This window comes from Sebastes fasciatus, chromosome 23, assembly GCF_043250625.1.
Source record: "Sebastes fasciatus isolate fSebFas1 chromosome 23, fSebFas1.pri, whole genome shotgun sequence".
Taxonomy (NCBI): domain Eukaryota; kingdom Metazoa; phylum Chordata; class Actinopteri; order Perciformes; family Sebastidae; genus Sebastes; species Sebastes fasciatus.
Window position 1 is genome coordinate 3,561,552 of NC_133817.1, and position 18,659 is coordinate 3,580,210.

The window sequence follows — 18,659 nt, forward strand, 5'->3', positions numbered from 1 at the left end:
TGAATCTATTTTAAGTTAACAATAAACCCTTATTAGACAGGGAAAACTGTGTCATTGTGTAAAAAATAGCCATTGTTCCCCTTTAAAGTGCAACTAAACCCCAGAGTTTTGGCTGAAGTGCCTCCTTCTCCTCTTGAACGTAAAAAGTGTAACATGGTCCCGGCTGGGAGGGACGGCTGGGCTAAGACACACACACATAGTCGTGTCTATCGTTGGGCTCATTCACCGTAACCAGTGTACCGTCACTATCACAGCACAACACAAGCCTCGTCTCTTTTCTGCGGACTTGAAATTAAGCCATCAGCACATTACACACTACTGGTAATGACTTATTATCTGGCAATAGTAATGAAATCAGTTAACAACACAAAACAATGGCAGATATTGTCCAGAAACCCTCACAGGTACTACATTTAGCATAAAACAATATGCTCCCATCATAACATGGCAAACTGCAGCCCAACAGGCAACAACAGCTGTCAGTGTGTCAGTGTGCTGACTTGACTATGACTTGACCCAAACTGCATGTGATTATCATAAAGTGGGCATGTCTGTAAAGAGGAGACTCGTGGGTACCCATAGAACCCATTTACATTCACTGATCTGGAGGTCAGAGGTCAAGGACTTTGTAACTTTGCAGACCTTTTACATGCAACAATAACTTTATAAAACACTAAAGGAAAGGGAAAAAGAACAAAAGCATAATAACTTCCCTTTAAGCAGAACAAGCTTTTATAAAAGCTATCGCAAGTGATTGATGTGATGTTGTATGCACACATGGTGAGGAGGCAGAGAGCATAATGTGTGTTGAAAAAAGAGGGATATGTATTAATTCTATGTCATGCTCACTCCCTCTTGTGGTTAGATGTGGGCCTACAGGCCTTTTAAAAGAATGAGAAAAACACACTGAGCTGCTTTTACCTCCAAAATGTATTAATGCAGATGGATTCCACAATGCTAGAACTACCCAAATATGACCCAAAAGTTTAACAACCAAATAGAAAAAGCCATCATTTGAATCATATAATTACAGACTTCTGATTATTAGGTAATTTTTAGAATTGAAATAGTGTAAGTGCAGCTCTGCAACAATCCTTTGGTTCAAGACTCACAGCTTCCACATGTGACCTGTGATACTGGCAGATCATGAAACTGGTGAGATGTCCTCTATCTGGATCAAAACTGGCAGCCACAGCAGGCCAAACACTGATAATATAATCTACCTGGCTGAAGTTTTGAAGATTCTTGCCCTGCCCATCACTGGAGTCTGTATTTAAAAAAATAATAATTTTGACCGTGCTGTGATAAAACAAAAGCTGACGATGTGAAGCTTTGAACGAAACAGATGCTTAGAAGATGTACATCAAAATGTTGCTGTCACTAACCACAGCAGAGAATCCACAAGAGGGCGCTGCATCACAAGAAAAAGCAGCAGCGTGAAGGGTGATGTAAGACCCCGGCCAGATTTACCCTTGAGCTTCTTTCTCGACACTTACACATCCTCTGTTAGATTTGTTCCTAATCTGTGGCCCAGTAGAATGACACACTACTATTAGACCAGGGTCCATGATCAGGAGGCTAACCCGCTCCGCTGTTGACCACAAGTACACTAGTTATTTTGACTTTGTAGGTCGTACAGTACACAGCGGCTATCATGATCCTATGTGATGTACAGCTGCATAGAAAATATGCAGAATGACAACAGCAGCAGAAAAAGAGAGGCTCTAAAGCTGCTCAGCCTGCAGGTTTGAAGCTGTGCATCAGTAGACAGACAGTCTGAGAAACACTCATCGAGTGAGCATGAGTCACTGTTCTCCACCAGGAGTGTCTGGGAAAGGTACAGGCTAAACACAACACCGACAGCTGTCCTGAGGCTACACATGTCCCATGTCTCTATCAGATACCAGGACCAGGATACATACAACGAGACAGTGGGTCTCTATGTGTGGGTTTAGGTCTTTGATACAGTATCTTTGTATTTCAGGCATGTAGCTGTTCTTATCTGGAGCATCGATCATTCAGTGAGACACGGCTGCTGCTGCTGAGCTGAACCAGTCTGTGACCTTTCCGTTATGAGACGGCCGCTCTGACCATTCAGCAGCATCTGATTCATATTCATGTGTTCTATCAGGACAACTGCTGCAAAGGAACTGGCCTCATCACACAGAACTAGTGTTACCAGAAAATGAGAAGGGGTTCATCTGAAAATCTGATCATTGGAGATCACCGAGAAATCCAATCCCACGCAAATCTTTTCATGTAAGGAAGACATTTACAGATAAGGGAGGGAGGATTACTCTCTTTAACTTTCGCTAAACAGCGGCAGCCAATGGCAATTAAATAATAGTAAATGTTAGAATGTAGTTGTAAAAGTAGATGACGATATACTACATGATGATGCCTTCACAACACATTTCCACAACGAGATTTTTGATCAATAATCAGCAGACGTGTGGATATGATGACTTAGCGGGTAAAGGCAAATAATAGAAAAGTGAGAATAGTCTGGTATGTTCAGAAAATCACATCACATTACTGTAATGCCCCCTTTAAAACCAGGAAAAGACAAGACTTATGCCATATTATGACATTACGATAAATCTAAGACGACATATAGTCTCATATCACGATATCAATACAGCCCTAAAAAGTAGCACAAGACGAGAGGAGTGGGTAAATATGCTGCTTTATGCAAATGCATGTATATATTTATTATTGGAAATCAATTAACAACACAAAACAATGACACATATTGTCCAGAAACCCTCACAGGTACTGCATTTAGCATAAAACAATATGCTCAAATCATAACATGGCAAACTGCAGCCCAACAGGCAACAACAGCTGAGGTCAGAGGTCAAGGGACCCCTTTGAAATGACCAAAATGTTGCGTAAGTTTGGAGCGTTATTTAGCCTCCTTCTCGACAAGTTAGTATGACATGGTTGGTACCGATGGATTCATTAAGTTTTCTAGTTTCTCAGGATGCCAGTATCTTCACTCTAGCTTTAAAACTGAGTCCGCGAACTTTAAGTAAAAAAAAGTTTTTTACCATAAGACTTGCTGAGTTCCAGGTCATTTCTGAAAAGGGTGCAAGTATATTTTCATCTATAAATAATCCATGGAGCCCAATGTAATACTGTACGAGCCAAAACTGACCTATAATACAAGTTTAAGTGGGAAACCTTGCCTTCTCGTGGTAAATTGCGGGGTGCAAAGGAAGTGTGTATCTTACCGTGGGTGTAGCTGACCCCCGGGCTGAGGCTGGACGGGGTGGCCACGTGCTCCCTGTTGGGCGTTTGGAGGCCTGCCTCCCTCTCCTTCTCCCTCTCCTTCTCCCTCTCCTTGTCCCGCTCTTTCACCTGGCGCTGGCTCATCCTGCCTGGGGTCAGAAGGACGGTGTCATCACCGCACACTACGACAGCTACACGCAGAGAGATGGAGAGAAGGAGGGAGGGAGGGAGGGAGGGAGGGAGAGAGGGAGGGAGGGAGCCAGGGGAATGGGAGGTGAGAGATGAAAAGGAAGGACATGAGAGGAAAGATCAGACACGCTGCCATCTTCCTTCAGATCAGAAAACATCTACAGACAGCCCTCTTGTGGAACCATCTGCTACTGTAAATGCAGCCTTACATTTCATAACACATTTTGAGAACTTATATAACATTTGTTTTCATGTCTTATGATTGGAAAAAAGAGGTTCTTCATGAGTGCTGATAACCTCCATATGTGTGCTTGTCCCTTATCACTCCACCTTGTTTACCTGGTGCTAATGAAGCAAGCAGACATGCTACTCATTGGGAGCTCAATTTGGTTGGCAGAGGACCAAAATAAATGTCTGAAATTAAAACAGGAGTTCTCTCGTTGTTTAAAGAGAAACTCCCTGGTTTAGTTATACGGTAGTATAATAACACGTTAACGCAAATTCATTTTAACACCACAAATTTCTTTAACGCATTAATGAAATTGATCTTCCGGAGGTTGTAGCGGGCTCAGTTTTAATCATATGAACCTAGAAAACCTAAAAAATCCACTGGTACCAACCATGTCGTACTGGCTTGTCTGGAAGGAGGTTAAATAACGCTCCACACTTGTGCTAAATTTTGGCGAAGAAAAACTGTCATGGCCATTTTCAAAGGGGTCCTTTGACCTCTGACCTCAAGATATGTGAATGTAAATGGGTTCTATGGGTACCCACGAGTCTCGCCTTTACAGACATGCCCACTTTATGATAATCACATGCAGTTTGGGGCAAGTCATAGTCAAGTCATGCAGTACCTGTGGGGGTTTCTGGACAATATTTGTCATTGTTTTGTGTTGTTAATTGATTTCCAATAATAAATATATGCATACATTTGCATAAAGCAGCATATTTGCCCACTTCCATGTCGATAAGAGTATTAAATACTTGAAAAATCTCTTGAAAGAAGTGCGATTACTTTGCGATTTATGGAGATTAACTATGGACAATCGTGAGATTAATCGTGATTAAATATTTTATTCGATTGACAGCTCTAATATCTATGGTAAAAAACACTCAAGAGAAGGTGTTATTTTAAAGAGGCTTATGTAACTTGGAAAATCTGCAAGTACAAAAAGAAAGCACCGAGCTAAATTAATGTCAAAGAGACTGCATGCAAATGCTGCTGCTACGTGACAATCTGCAGTTGATGGTTTATTAATGAGGGTGAACCCTTGCTGAATAAACTAAGGTGCTGGCAGAGCAATCAACAGAACTATTAGGGAGCCAGAGAACAGTTACACAATACCATGGAAAAATAAACATTTGCCAGAGAACATTGTGGAAAATGGGTGCATTAATATTAGCTTTTTTGCCTTACTTGAAATACACACACTCCCTTATGTTCTATCTACCCTTAAACACCAGCTCTGACCCTTCCTCTGACTGTGTGCACTGCCCTTAGCCCTTCCTCTGAAAGGTCATTGGCTTACCGGAGGTGGCATGGTGCTCTCTCAACTCTGCGTGGTGCTAGCAGGGGGGAAAGGGTGGTGACAGAAAAAGAAAAGTCCAAGAGGGAGGGATACATGGAGAGACCAGAGAGTGAGAGGGTGATTGAGAAGGTGTGTCAGAGATTTTGGAGACAGATTTAAAAGAAGGGGAAGGGGAAGAGGGCCGTCCACCATGTGTTGTTGACCAGATGTTGGCAGTGGGAGGTTGTGCGTGCGGCAGGATGGACGATAGTGGGCGGCATCAGCAGCAGCAGCAGCAGCAGGAGAAGCCGCAGCCACACAGGACACCACAATAAAATCATATAAAGAAAAGAGGAGACAGAGACAGAAAACAAAAGAAAAAAAACAGACATTAGTTTAACCAAAAATATTAACAGAAGACACAACTTGACACATAACCGGCAACACATCGGGACAATGGCAGAGATAATGATGGGGGATTGGGTAATACAAGAGGATTGAATGAACTGACATCACCACACACACACACACACACACACACACACACACACACACACACACACACACACACACACACACACACACACACACACACACACACACACACAGAGCAAATGCTTAGATCTCAACAGACCTGACAATTACTGTTGCATTCACGTTAGCCTCATCTCTGTTTATCTGATAGAAGCTGACTGTACCACCGGATTAGATTAGACTGTTTTAGTGTTGAGTTTAGTACTGATCTGATACTGATGCCAGTATCAGAAATGTCTCCAATACAGCCTAAAATGCAGGATCGGGTATCAGCGAGTACTGCACATGACTGCATGCAACTGTCAACAGAGATGAGAAAGAAGCGAGATGTCTCACTCATTATCTACTTGTTTTGCCTTTTTGGAAAAATGTCAAAAATGTTGGGCAACCTGGACTTCTATCCCCCAAAAGGCACAACTAGACCACACTGTCAACCATCAAACCAAAGTTGAAGTTCCTAAGTGAAATAGTTTCCGAGAAACTCCGGAAACTAAAGTGTGACACGCGAACAGACGGAAGGACGGACGGAAGGACACCCTGAGAAGCGCCTGAATTTATGTACAAAATTGTAATACAATTTATTCAATAGTTGTTGAGACGTTTTACTTAAACCCACAAACATCAACTTCATGGTGACACGAGAGGAAAAGTCAGAGGATCACCAAAGTCATTAGGATATATCATCAAGGACCCATGAACGTCAATCCATCCGATAGAGTTATTTCACAGTGATAAGTGAAGTGAAAACTTTGACTAGCTGGAGGTGTAGAAGGAAAAGTTGGGATCACAAAAGTCACTAGGATTCATCCTCTCAGCACCACGAGTGTCCGTACCAAATTTCACTGCAGTCCATCCAATGGTTGTCAAGACATTTAACCGAAAACCAAAAATGTCAAGGTGGCACTAAATGAACATTCTGGGGGGGGGGGGGGTTGTTAAGATATTTCAGTCTGGACCAAAGTGATGGATCAATTGACCAACTGTTGGTCGATTAAGTTAATTATTCTAAGTATTAAATGTATGCATTTTCGTGTACAGTTCCTTCCTCTCTAATTTAAAGAGATGGAAGCACATTGCCACCTAAAAATGCATCCAAGTCCACCCCACAGAGCAGCAACAGGAGCTCTCATTGGCCAGATGTTGAGCTCTGGCCCCACACATCTCCACCTGTTGCTGCACAGCAGAGGGCTGGAACACCTCACAGCTGGCCACAAAAACGGGCTCTAATCCCGTCTGCTCACCGTGGCCGTCCTCCGGCCCGCAAGCAACACACCTGAAGTCGTTTACCACACTCACATTCCAAATCATTTCTCAGAATATTCCTAATCTCTCCATCCTCGGGAGGACACGTGGCTCCGTAGAACTGCCCGTCTGACGAGACCTGGAGCGACGCCGCTCTAATCCGCGGGCAGCCGAAACACGACCGCGGGCGGCTCAGTGAGGAGGAAGACGAAGGAAACAATGCCACTGATTGGATATGGCTCAGGTAATCAGGAAGGGGAAAGCGAAACGCTAAGTCCTCATTGGTTAGGAACCTTAGAGCTACTGTCTGAGAGGATAGACAATACTAAGAGCTGCTTACAACAATAAGGCGGACGGATTAGGAGACTGTCACTGAACAGTCAGAGGTAGATTTACAAGGCTTTGTTGGAGAAGCATCAACATAGTGGTTTTCTATTTGAATCTTGGCTCATCTCTTTTTAACGCATTGGGAATGTTGGCTACTCTCTCTGGGTTACAAAACACTGACCTACAGTCACAGGGGCAACGACGGACTGGAAGGCTGGGAGGAGTCCTAGATAGTTCTTCTTCGGGTTGGCAATATGACGAGATTATCGTTCAACACGATATTGGTATTGATAATGTTGTGAATTTTGCGCTATATTCATTCTCGGCCCGTAACGTTAGCAAGTGTGCAAGAGAGAGACAGAGAGAGTGAGACCTGAGACCGCCATTCCAAGCTACTACAGTGTCGTCATTTCAGATGTGAAAAAAGCAGACACCAATCACCAGTTGATTCATCTGATTTACTGATCTCAGCATGTCCTTGTGTAAAACAGCGCTTACTGCCTCTATGTTGCCGCCACTCTGTGGCTACTTATGGGTATTACAACATATGCATCTCCAATCTATAGATTGTTTATATCTATGTGCGTCTCTCTCCAGCTTTTTTCGACGATAATTTTGTGTATCGTTGTTTTTCTTAAAGCACTATTGTCAGTTTAATACTGCCCAACCCTAGTTCTTCCTTAAATAGTCCATGAATTCTAATCAACAAACTTCTGCTTTTCCAACCTGCATGAGAACGCTGCCATCCATGATCACAGATCACAGAGTTTGATCCCAAAACCAGATCATCACATCCTGTTTGGTTACAACAGGAGACAAACTCGTGGCATCTGTTGCCAATTCCCTTGACTGACAGACTTGACGCGTGAACCCGGCGTGGATGCTCTTCATAAAAGCCTCACCTGATGATTGGTGCTGATTAATTATGCAGATGAGTGCGTGGAGGTTGGGAGGAGACTGACAGAGAGACAAAGTGAAAGGCTATGAATAATCTCAAAGTGTCACGAATAAAAAAAGAAATATGAATTGTGACAAGCAGCCTGGCACAGTGTAATGAGAGACACAGTTGGATCGCTACATGTGGCGGGCTGATATTAGCATCTGAAAAGCTTCGGTGACTATACGTCGACAATCAAGCTGCGGAGGCTGGTGGCTGACTCGTACATCTGAATGCATGGCAGGCCGATCAATGGATCTCTTTCTGGTTCAAGTTTGACTCATTGCTCATGCTTATTTAAAGTTTTGTCAAACTTACAAGTATTATAAGAACAGTTTCTTTTATGTTTCTTACTTTTCTAAAATCTTTTTTACTGTTTTTCAACCAAGAGGCATTGTACAATGTAAATAAGGATGTCACGATACCAGAAATTTAGTACTCAATACCAGTACTAGTGATATTCCACGATTCTCCATACCACGGGTAAAAAACAAAAGTAAAACAATAACCCCAAACTATCAATGCCAAGATAATTTTTTTAATCACAGCAAATATTTAAATAAAAATACAATAATTAATTTCCTAATCATTTGGATTGTGTGTTTTTATGCCCGTATAGATGACAATAACACGGTAAAAGGATAACGTTTAGAATTTTTGATAGTTTACACTGACTTTGGGACAGTTGAAATTATTTTTTGGGACAGAAAAAAAAGAAAATCAGGATCGGCAATAGTCGGAATTTGCTAAAAAAAAATCTGAATCAGCCAACAAAATTGCAATCTCTAGTTTGAGTTGAAGGAAAAAGCTATTTGCTGTTTCCTCCTTTAAAAAACTCTCATCAGATAGTAGAGTTGCAATCAAACAGCGATGTCTATACAAGAGATACCAGGGAGAGACAGCAGCAGAGTCAGAGCGGCGTGATCAGATATAACAATACTTTGATAACCACACGGGCAGACTTGGTAGATTCATTTATCAATAAATAAATGTATTACTTGTATAATCTTTTCTGGAACATGTGAAAAGAAAATACATTAAAAAATGTTTTTAAATAAATATCATCAGTCATTTTAAAAGGCTCTTCTGAAGCTGTGTTGGTAAAGTAGCACACTCACGCAGCAGCTGATCACACATACTGGGAAAGATGACAGCTGACAATTGTGTTGTTTGTTTTATGAATTTCCAGTCCCAGTCCCATACTAGAGCCACCCAATGCAACCACATGCTTTAGTTAGACAGCAGTTGGACTTAAAGAAGGTAGAATGAGCCAGTTTTCATGTAAAGTGTCAAACCAAACGGCAGATAAACCGTAGGAGTTAAGCATTCAACGGCACCAGGATGTCAGTGAATGTGGTCACGAATGTGCATGTATGACTCAAAATACAGAAAACAAGGTTGGATATTGGGCAGGTATTGCTGCACTACAGGACGGTGAGCAGCAGATTGCTGTGTTTGATTAAGGCAAAGTCAAATGATATGACTCAAAGCAAATAGACGTCACAATGCTCATACATTTAGATCCTAAAGTAGTCCATATGGAAGACGGAACCTGCCAAAATATGAAATAAATTAATAAATAAATAGATACTCGATAAATAAATAAATAAATAAATATATCATCAAATGTGACCAAAATAATATTAAAAATAAATGTTACAATTAATTAATTGCTAAAATGTGACATTATATATACATATATATATATATTAAATATACATATATATATTATATATATATTAAATAAATATATATATTAAATATTTATTAAATATAATTTCATATAATTTTTATAATTTCATTCTTCTACTGACACACATGCTGAAACAGAAATTAGCCCCATTCACCTCCTCCAAACAACGCCTCAAACACAGCACGCTCTCTCTGCCCCTGAAAAGACGAGGAGTGCTTACGCAGGATAAAATGCCATGACATATTACATAACGTTTAAACATCACTCGCAGCACATTTCTGACCCAGTTTCTTTTTAGTAGCAGGGAAAGAAGAGATAACAACAACAGCTTCGTCTTTCTATATCTGAAGGGCACCTTTTGCCGAGTATTCAGCTTGGAATCAAAACATGTTGATATGAAGGCAAAAGCTAAATGCTGGTCTAATACTCAATGGACTGGCCATTCTATTCAAGCAACAAATATCAGACAAATGTAGTCTTCCACCCCATAAATACATGTTGTCATGGAAATGTTGAGGAGACTAAGAAAAGATAAAGGAAAGAATATAGAAAGAGACTCAAAGAGAAAGAGAGCATCGTCTTACTGTAGTTGGCAGACTGCTGCTGAGCAGCTGACTCATTACTGGCAGCTATTTGTTCAGCTAACACTAACACAGTACATTCTTGGAGATCATTTCATTAGTTTGTTTACTCTACTGTATACTCGTCATGCTGTGTGGTTGCTGCAAATACAGACGGGTAACGAATTAAAGAAAAAGGCCAAACATAAGGTGCCTTAGAAAGGTGTTGTTATTCTTTACATATATAGGTTGGCTTTAACTTAAATTTGCATTAATTACCTGCAACCATACTATACTATCTCCTAACGTGTTAGCAAACAGTGGCTTATTTATTTACTTTGAGCCGAGCATTCATTTGAAATCATGTTTCAATTCAGGCCAAATGTTAGTGTAATATTCGCTCTCCTCTGAAACCTCTCAGCCGTTACGCTCCGAGCCGATGGGACAACCTTCAGGAGGAACTGAGAAGAGCTGAAGATATTGATATGTTTAAACTAAAAACCTATTTATTTAGTCTGCCTTTTATGTAGTGTTTTATAGTTTTATAATTTTATGTTTTTTATTGTTAATACTTATTTTATTTATCATCATCATTATAGTGTTTATTTTACTCTATTTTATTTAATCAACATTTTATTGCTGATCGTTATTATTCCATCTTATTTTTATTAAATTGTATTATTTTAATACAATCTGCTTATTTTGTGTAGTTTCATAATTTTTATTTATTTATTTTTATTGTTATTTTTATTTCCTTTTCTTTTATTTATCTTTTATTATGTTAAATAACCACCTCTTAGAGCTTTCTTATTCAATGAACTTTTATATAGTTTTTTTTGGTGTGCATTAGTCTCTAAATCCATTTTAAACACTCTTGTTTGAAAGGTGCTGTATAAATAAAGTCTGATTGATTGATTGATTGATTGAAAGACTCTTAAATGCTCCGTAAAACTGAGGTGAACCGCAGTGTTGAGTGTTAATACACACAATACAAACGGTGGGTTCGTCATTTTATCCATTAACTTGGATAAGGGCAGCTTAAAACAAAAAAAACGTAAAGGGTAACTTCGGTATTTTTCTTTTGGAAATTTTATCGTAATCGCAATGTGCAAAAGCAGGAAGCACAATATTTGTTAAAGGCGAAATGTGTGCCAAATTAGCATTTAAATTAAATATCATGGTGCTGCAGGGATGCCTACACATCATAATCTTCAGACTTAGGAAAACCCATTTGTTTGGTATAGATCCCTGCAAAAATCACACCATAATCACTGTTAATGAAAATGAGAATAACAATGTAAAAAATATCATTCCCTGAAATATCGCAAATCAGTCAAAATAATCAGAATCACATATTTTTCCAAAATTGTTCAGCCCTAACATGGACCTTATTTTCCATGTTTTGTGTCTAACTGACTAATGGGGACAATAATTTTTGAAATTGGTCCAGTATTGATGGATTGAGGGAAACAGGCTGCAATGTAATCATATCAAGCAATTGCGCACCTTCAATTTACGTCCACTTACAAGTGCTTTTTTTTGCCACTGAAATGCTCTGATTATTATTAGAAGTGCTTGACAACATTATGGAATGCACCCGACAGATAAATAAAACATTTTTGCCAAATTTGAAGATATTCCCTCAAGGCGTTCCCTGAGATATTGCGAGACGGACGTAAGGTCACAGTGACCTTTGACCACCAAAATCTAATCAGTTCATCCTCGAGTCCAAACGGATGTCTGTGCCAAATTTGTGTTCCCTGAGATATTGCGTTAATGAGAATGGGATGGATGTGAGGTCACAGTGACCTTTGACCACAAATCTAATCAGTTCATCACAAATTCAATAAGTCCAACTGGTTGATTTGTGCCAAATTTGAAGGAATTCCCTCCAGGCGTTCCTGAGATATTGCGTTCACGAGAATGGGACGGATGAACAACCTGAACACATAACGCCTCCAGCCACGACTGAGGCATAAAAACATGGGACTCAAATCCCCACCAGAGATCAATAAAAAACATGTTATAGTGTCTCACAAAAATACGATTGGACTCCTCAAAGTTGAATATCTATGTTGATTAACTGCTCGACGTGTTCATGTAAAATGGTGACTTGCTATTGTGATGTTATCGAGGTTGTGCCCTGGGAGTGAAAGAACAGCCATTTAGGTTACAGTGATAGGAAAGCCTCCCGCCTACCACACACTATAATGAAGCTTCTCACAACAGCTGTTGTGACACTGGATTAATCAGTCGCATTTACAAAGCCGAGCTAATTACTGGGATTTATCTGTTATGTTTTATACATAGTATATATTAGCAGCAGTAACAAAGTAAAAATCAATCTACAGTGACTTTTTCCAAGAGCTTGAAAGTTTGATCATACAGTATTCTGAACTGATTTCCCTAAGCAACTTGATAACCCTGTCCTCTAGAGCAGTGGTTCCCAACCTGGGGTCCGGGCTCCCCTTTAGGGGGTCACTAAAGATCACAGGGTCTGTTCTGAGGTTGCCAAAATTAGATTTGCTCATGTGTAACTAAAATCATGATAACACACTTACTGGATACTTTATACAAAAGTCTATATTAGGGCTGTAAAAGGTAACGCGATAATAACTCTTTCTCACTTTAAGGTACATTTTGAACAGATAAAAAATGTGCGATTAACTTGCGATTAATTGCGATTAACCATGGACAATCATGCGATTACATTTTTTAATCGATTAACAGCCCTAGTCTATATATAAAACTAGTTAAAAAGATATATTTTTTGCTACTCAGAAGGAAAATCTTACTAAATAATCTGATTTAGTCCATATTGTTGGTGTTTAGCCTTTCAAAAACGACATTTTCACCTGTATTGCACCTGTATTAACGGGGCAGTTTAGTAGCAATGTAACCATACATTTTTGTATTCATTTAACCACAATAACAAAAGAAACTCATATTATGTAATTGCATTTGCTTTGCGAAACCATCAAGACGTCATCACTTTATTCATGCTGACGAAACTGACAAGTTCTATTCTTTAAATAAAGCTGATTTAATAAAAAAAAAGACTAACTAATTTAATACTCTAATTCACTTTATTCAAATTGAGGATTTTGTTGGAGGATTTTGTAAAAACAAGTTTTTAGGGGGCTCAGCTTTCCTTAGATACAAGTAGGGAGAGCTTCAAGGAAAATAGGTTGGGAACCACTGTCCTAGAGATGTCCTTTTGCCCCCAGATGCTGATCTTGTAAGTGGGAGATCAACATCACTGAAAGGACTAGTTCTCTAAAATCATCATCAGAATCACGAGCAGAATGTCAGCCTTCATTTCCTTCTTTAAGATAAACACTAACTGTAAACTCCTGACATCAAAACCAGGCTGATTACAGGGAGGCATTCATACTCTTGTTTTTAGGGCTGTGGGAAAGAACGAGAGTGGCCTACAGCACACACTGGAATGAAACTGACAACCGCTTAACTGAAAGCTAATTATGTCACATTTCTATAGCAAGAGTTTCTGATTCATGAGAATTCAATAAAGCTCTACTGACCACAACAATAACACATGATTATTCAAAGATCGTCTTCTACTGGTTGATGCACCAATACTGGATCGGATATCAGGCTGATAATGACTCAAATAGCTGGATCGTGTATCGGTGACAACGGGGCTGATCTATTCAATTCATTTCTATGTTTATATACTATATACATCATATTCTGGAATTTTAATTCCTGTTTAAGTTTTGACCAATTTGTTGCTACATTAAAAAGTTTGACACTTAAATTGTAATTCCTGTTAATTCTGAAGATTTCTTTACCAAGTTAATGGTGTATGATTTATTATTTTAATAATAATAGGCTAAATAATAATAAAATAAATTGATATCCATGTATTTATTTGTTACATATTGTTTTACAAAGTATAATTCACAATGAAACAAGTTTCTTGATTCTCATAGATTACCATAGAATACAAAAAAGCTAATTGTATTTGTTAGGAAAAAAGGAGCAACTGAGGATACTGCACATCTGTGCAATGCAAAGTTTTGCAGCTGTTTCTGCAGTGTCATTTGTGCCAAACTGCCATCATTGTGCATTCCACCACCTCCCAAACCATCCACCCTCCTCTGCAGCAGTAGCTGAGTGTGAAAACACGGAGTCTGGGCCAGCATGCGGTAGCGCCAGAGTGGCTTTATCCATCAAAGAACTGACACATCTGTCAACACGGGGCGGGTCCGTGGCCAAGGTCCGAGTTCAGGCAGGCGGGGGGCGGGGGGGCGAGGTAGACTGTGTGAGGTAGAGATCTTGGGAGCTGCCCATATGGTGGTAGATTTACAGCTGGAGTGGAACTGCGACACGCGCCGTAAATAAAATGTCTAATCATTATGGGCCCGGAGAGTGTGGCCAGAGGACACTCTGTTGGCCAAGATACCGTCCAAGGTAAGACCTGAGCCACGGCGGTAAACACTTGAAAAGTACGCAGAAAGGTAGGCGTTGATATCAAGCGACCTTCACAATGAGCAGCTTATAACGAGTGTTTTATGTATTCAAATGTCGAATATGCAAACAGACAGATGGAGAGCAGATGAAGACTTAATGAGTTCACATTTCCTTCCTGGTGTATAATGAACACAATTTCATAAACAGCCCAGAACAATGGTTTTCAAATATTCATATGCATTAAGAGGCATTGAATTTCTGTGCTCTGCATGGCTGCTTCCCTGCAGTGCACAGAACAATGACAATGGGTACACATGAGTACATATGCATACACGCACCCCTTCACATCATACATGCACATAGACACAAACTCACCCGCATACAGTTAGGTATGGGCAATCAATATAATAGAGATAAAAACATACACACGTAGGTCTTTTGTAGTGTGTGCACTAAAAGACTGTGAGAAAACAAAGAACTTGAGTTTTCAATCTAAATAAATAATTACATATTTTCATTCTGTTAATGTGACAGTTCAGGAAAGCTGTGTTATGTTGTCCCCGTCATGATATCTATGTGCACGAAGCATCGGCCGCCTCATGTATCCAGCCGGAGAGCAGCCGGTCCGCGAGGCAAATTATCATGGGAGCAAAGTAAAAAACAAAACAGAAATTCAACTAACGTTAGTCTGACGTAGTTTTAAAATGTTTTTCCAGATGCTTTCATGTATGAAAGACCCCAAAGGAGCACTGTAGGTGGACCACCTCATTACTATCAGCAGATTATTTAAACAGCGTTCGTAGAGGAATGATTCTGTCCCAAGCTGTTTGATGACTATCAGCTGTTTGATCACTATCAGCTGTTTGATCACTATCAGCTGTTGATCTCTGTATTAATGATCTACCGTTGATATTGAAAATGAGGACAGAAGCAGCAGGTTAAACCACTGTTCATTTAACTTGAATAAAAGTTGGTTTATTATATTTTGTATTAAATATTGCACTGCCTTGTATCTTGAGAACTGAAGCAGCAGCTCCTGCAGTTGCACTTTTAATTATTTTCTAATAAAAGGTGTATGTATTTGCCATTAATCGTTGTTTACTTGTTTATATCTATAATTAATTTATCCCTGATTCTCTTACAGGAAAAACTTTGAGGAATCCTGACCTGCTCTGTCCAATATCACATATTTATTTCACAATGATTGAATTTTTGGCAAAAAAGTTACTGTATCGATTTCAAATCATTGAATCGTATCTTATCGCTCTAGATGAGCCAAATATCGTCCTTGAATCGTATCGGAACCATGGAAATCGTATCGTATCGTTGAGACAGGGTCACTGTGGTGCAGCTGCAGACTGAGGCCTTCACGGTGCTTTTTCTTTTTGGTGTTCTTTCAATACTTCTTTTCACTACATCTCATCATTTGCTTACTTGGGGGCAAAGAAAGGTCACTTAATTAAAGTATCTTTTGTTATCAGAATACTGAGAATAACTTCATCCTTTTAATAATTTAAATACTTCACAGCTAATGGCTCTAGAAGTGTTGGGAGGATAAATTAAATGTGGAGTATTTAACTTCCGCTCCAGATACGGGGTGGAGGAGGACAGAAAAGGAAACCTGAAGCCTTGTATGGCCTGACAGGAAATCCATAAAGAGATAATTCTCAACAGCGGGGCATATACTGACACTCAAGCAAACAGGATCAATCCCCTCTGGATTTCTGTTTTTCATCCTCTCTCTCCGTTGCCAACATAAAACCTAATGATGTCGCGTCACAGGCGACCGGGAAGCCAGGAGATTAAAACAAAAAGGATGCCTGCTGGTTGGGACAATATTGTGTCTTGTCCGTGTTTTATCTTTCATGAGGAAGGAAGGCGTGGGGCTGGGGGGGGGGGGGGGGGGGGGGGGGGATTTCGGCTCGACGTTCGACCTCACAGGCTGCAGACAACATTTCATTAGGCTGTAGCATTTCATCAAGTCAGCCTTCAAAACAGGTGAGGTGGGGGGTAGCTGGGTGGGTCCGTAGGCCTCACGTAGAGTGGTCTCGGTTTCACATCACTGCGGGGGGGAGTTCGGGGCTCAGGGACAGCATGGAGGTGACAGGGTAAAAAGAGGAACGGTGGTAGCAATATTGAAGATCTACAATGATTATGATGGAGGAATCAGAACAGAATAATAAAGTCAAACGCTATTTTATGATTGCTTTCACACAAAGAAACCTGAGTTCATAATATTAGTATAATGCTGTCCAAGTCTCAGCATGGCAGAGCTGTGAGCTAGGCCATTGGCCAAGTGAAATTCAAACCTCCTACCGATCATCGAGGATTGGCTCAACAATGAGGAAATAGAAACAACTGGCTGCTCACAGCTGGATCTCTTTCTTGTTAAGAAGGATTTGGAGAGCTGAAGTGTCTGTAAGCAGGCTCCTAGCAACAACTGCGCGTGTTCATTCATCGTGTTTTATCCCTCCTGGATAACTACTCAAATACTAAAAGCTGTATATAAATTACATTTCATCATAAACTAATGCAGAGAGGATCCAATTGCGACACATACACTGTAGCATGGGAGTGGTGATGGATGATTAATCTGGTCTGGCTCCAGACCTCTGAATAAATGTCCACATCTATACATTTTCAATGATTCAATAGATGTTCTCCTCGATGCAAATCGAGTACATTCTGCAAATAGCCCATCTTCTCTCTGATGGTCTCGTTTGCTTATGTAGGTCATATAGAGGCATCAGTATTAAAGTGGCAGTAGGCAGAATATTTTTGGCATCATTGGACAAAAAATCCACAGTAACCTTTCAGCATATTGTAATTCAAGTGTTCTGAGAGAAAACTAGACTTCTGCTCCTCCTCATGGCTCTGTTTTCAGGCTTTAGAAAATCTAGCCCGTGAAGGGAGACTTTGACCAATCACAGGTCATTTCATTGAGAGAGCGTTCCTATTGGCTGTGCTTGGCGTTCCTTCTCCAGATATCACAATGGCGACGGCGTCACAAACGTTCTCATTTTACAGCTAAACCGTGCACTACAAGATGATTCCGAAAACATTTGAGGGGAGAAATAGGCATTGCCGTACCATAATATTGATTCATATTTGATCAGTGCTGCCTAGTTTGACCGTTTGGTCGGAGTTTGTGAGTGATTGACAGCCGGCTCTCATAGACGGCAGCTGGACAGCAGATCAGCTCTTACTGCTTGTTTTCCTCCGGTCTGTGAAATCTTGCAGATGCCGTTAGGAACACCGGAGGACACAGAGGCACATGATTTTTTTCAGGTTACCTGTTTCATGTACTACTGTCACGATATAGCGACCGTTTTATATAAATAACTTTTTTTAATCGTATTTGCTCCAATCTCCCCTACTTCAGCTTTATTAAATAGAGACTGTTTCATAACCAGTTCAAAGTTCCTCATAGTAACTCGAAGGATCTGAATCTTTGATCTACCACTGAAAACAGCAACATGAATACAATATCTGACTCAATAATGAAATGAAAACAATTCAATCCGATTACTATAATTCATTTATATGGTATAAGAAGTGTTTTGGTGGTCTGAATGGAAACGTCACTGAGCAATACAATTTGTTCAAAACTAATTCCCTGTCCTGTTGTCGGAAGTAGCATCGAGCTAAACTCCATCCAGACTCCAGCAGCTGTTCAGTGCAAATGAACACAGATCCTCGGCTAGTACTATCAATCTGATTACACTCGCTCCGGCCCAGCTGCCTGCACCCCCTGAGCTGCTGCCAAGACTCCTGCAGAGTCTCTTTTGTGGGCAAAAACATAGAAAACAAAAACATGACCATTCCTGGAAATCTGTTGTTACGTAACTGCATCCCCAGCAATGGATAATTGGTTGATTTGCCCTCATTCCAATGAGCCACACACATGGTCACACATTTAGGTAACAATTAAGGCATTTTTGCTGTTAATTTATAACCAGATAGAAAATAAAAGTACTTGAAAGCCTCACTAGGTTTTTAACTGG

At 40.1% G+C, this 18,659-nt stretch overlaps 1 protein-coding gene across 6 annotated transcripts in view; it reads right to left on the reverse strand.

Annotated features, from left to right (window-relative positions):
• Positions 1-18,659, reverse strand: part of osbpl8 (oxysterol binding protein-like 8) — an 87,617-nt gene that overhangs the window by 39,588 nt on the left and 29,370 nt on the right. For 5 of the 6 annotated variants that reach the window (XM_074626276.1, XM_074626274.1, XM_074626275.1 and 2 more), the window contains 2 exons: positions 4,950-4,986; positions 3,234-3,422 (listed from right to left, as the gene is read on the reverse strand). In XM_074626276.1, coding sequence (XP_074482377.1) covers positions 3,234-3,422; positions 4,950-4,986 — 226 coding nt within the window. The remainder of the gene's footprint in view (positions 1-3,233; positions 3,423-4,949; positions 4,987-18,659) is intronic. The other variant, XM_074626279.1, reaches the window with a different exon arrangement.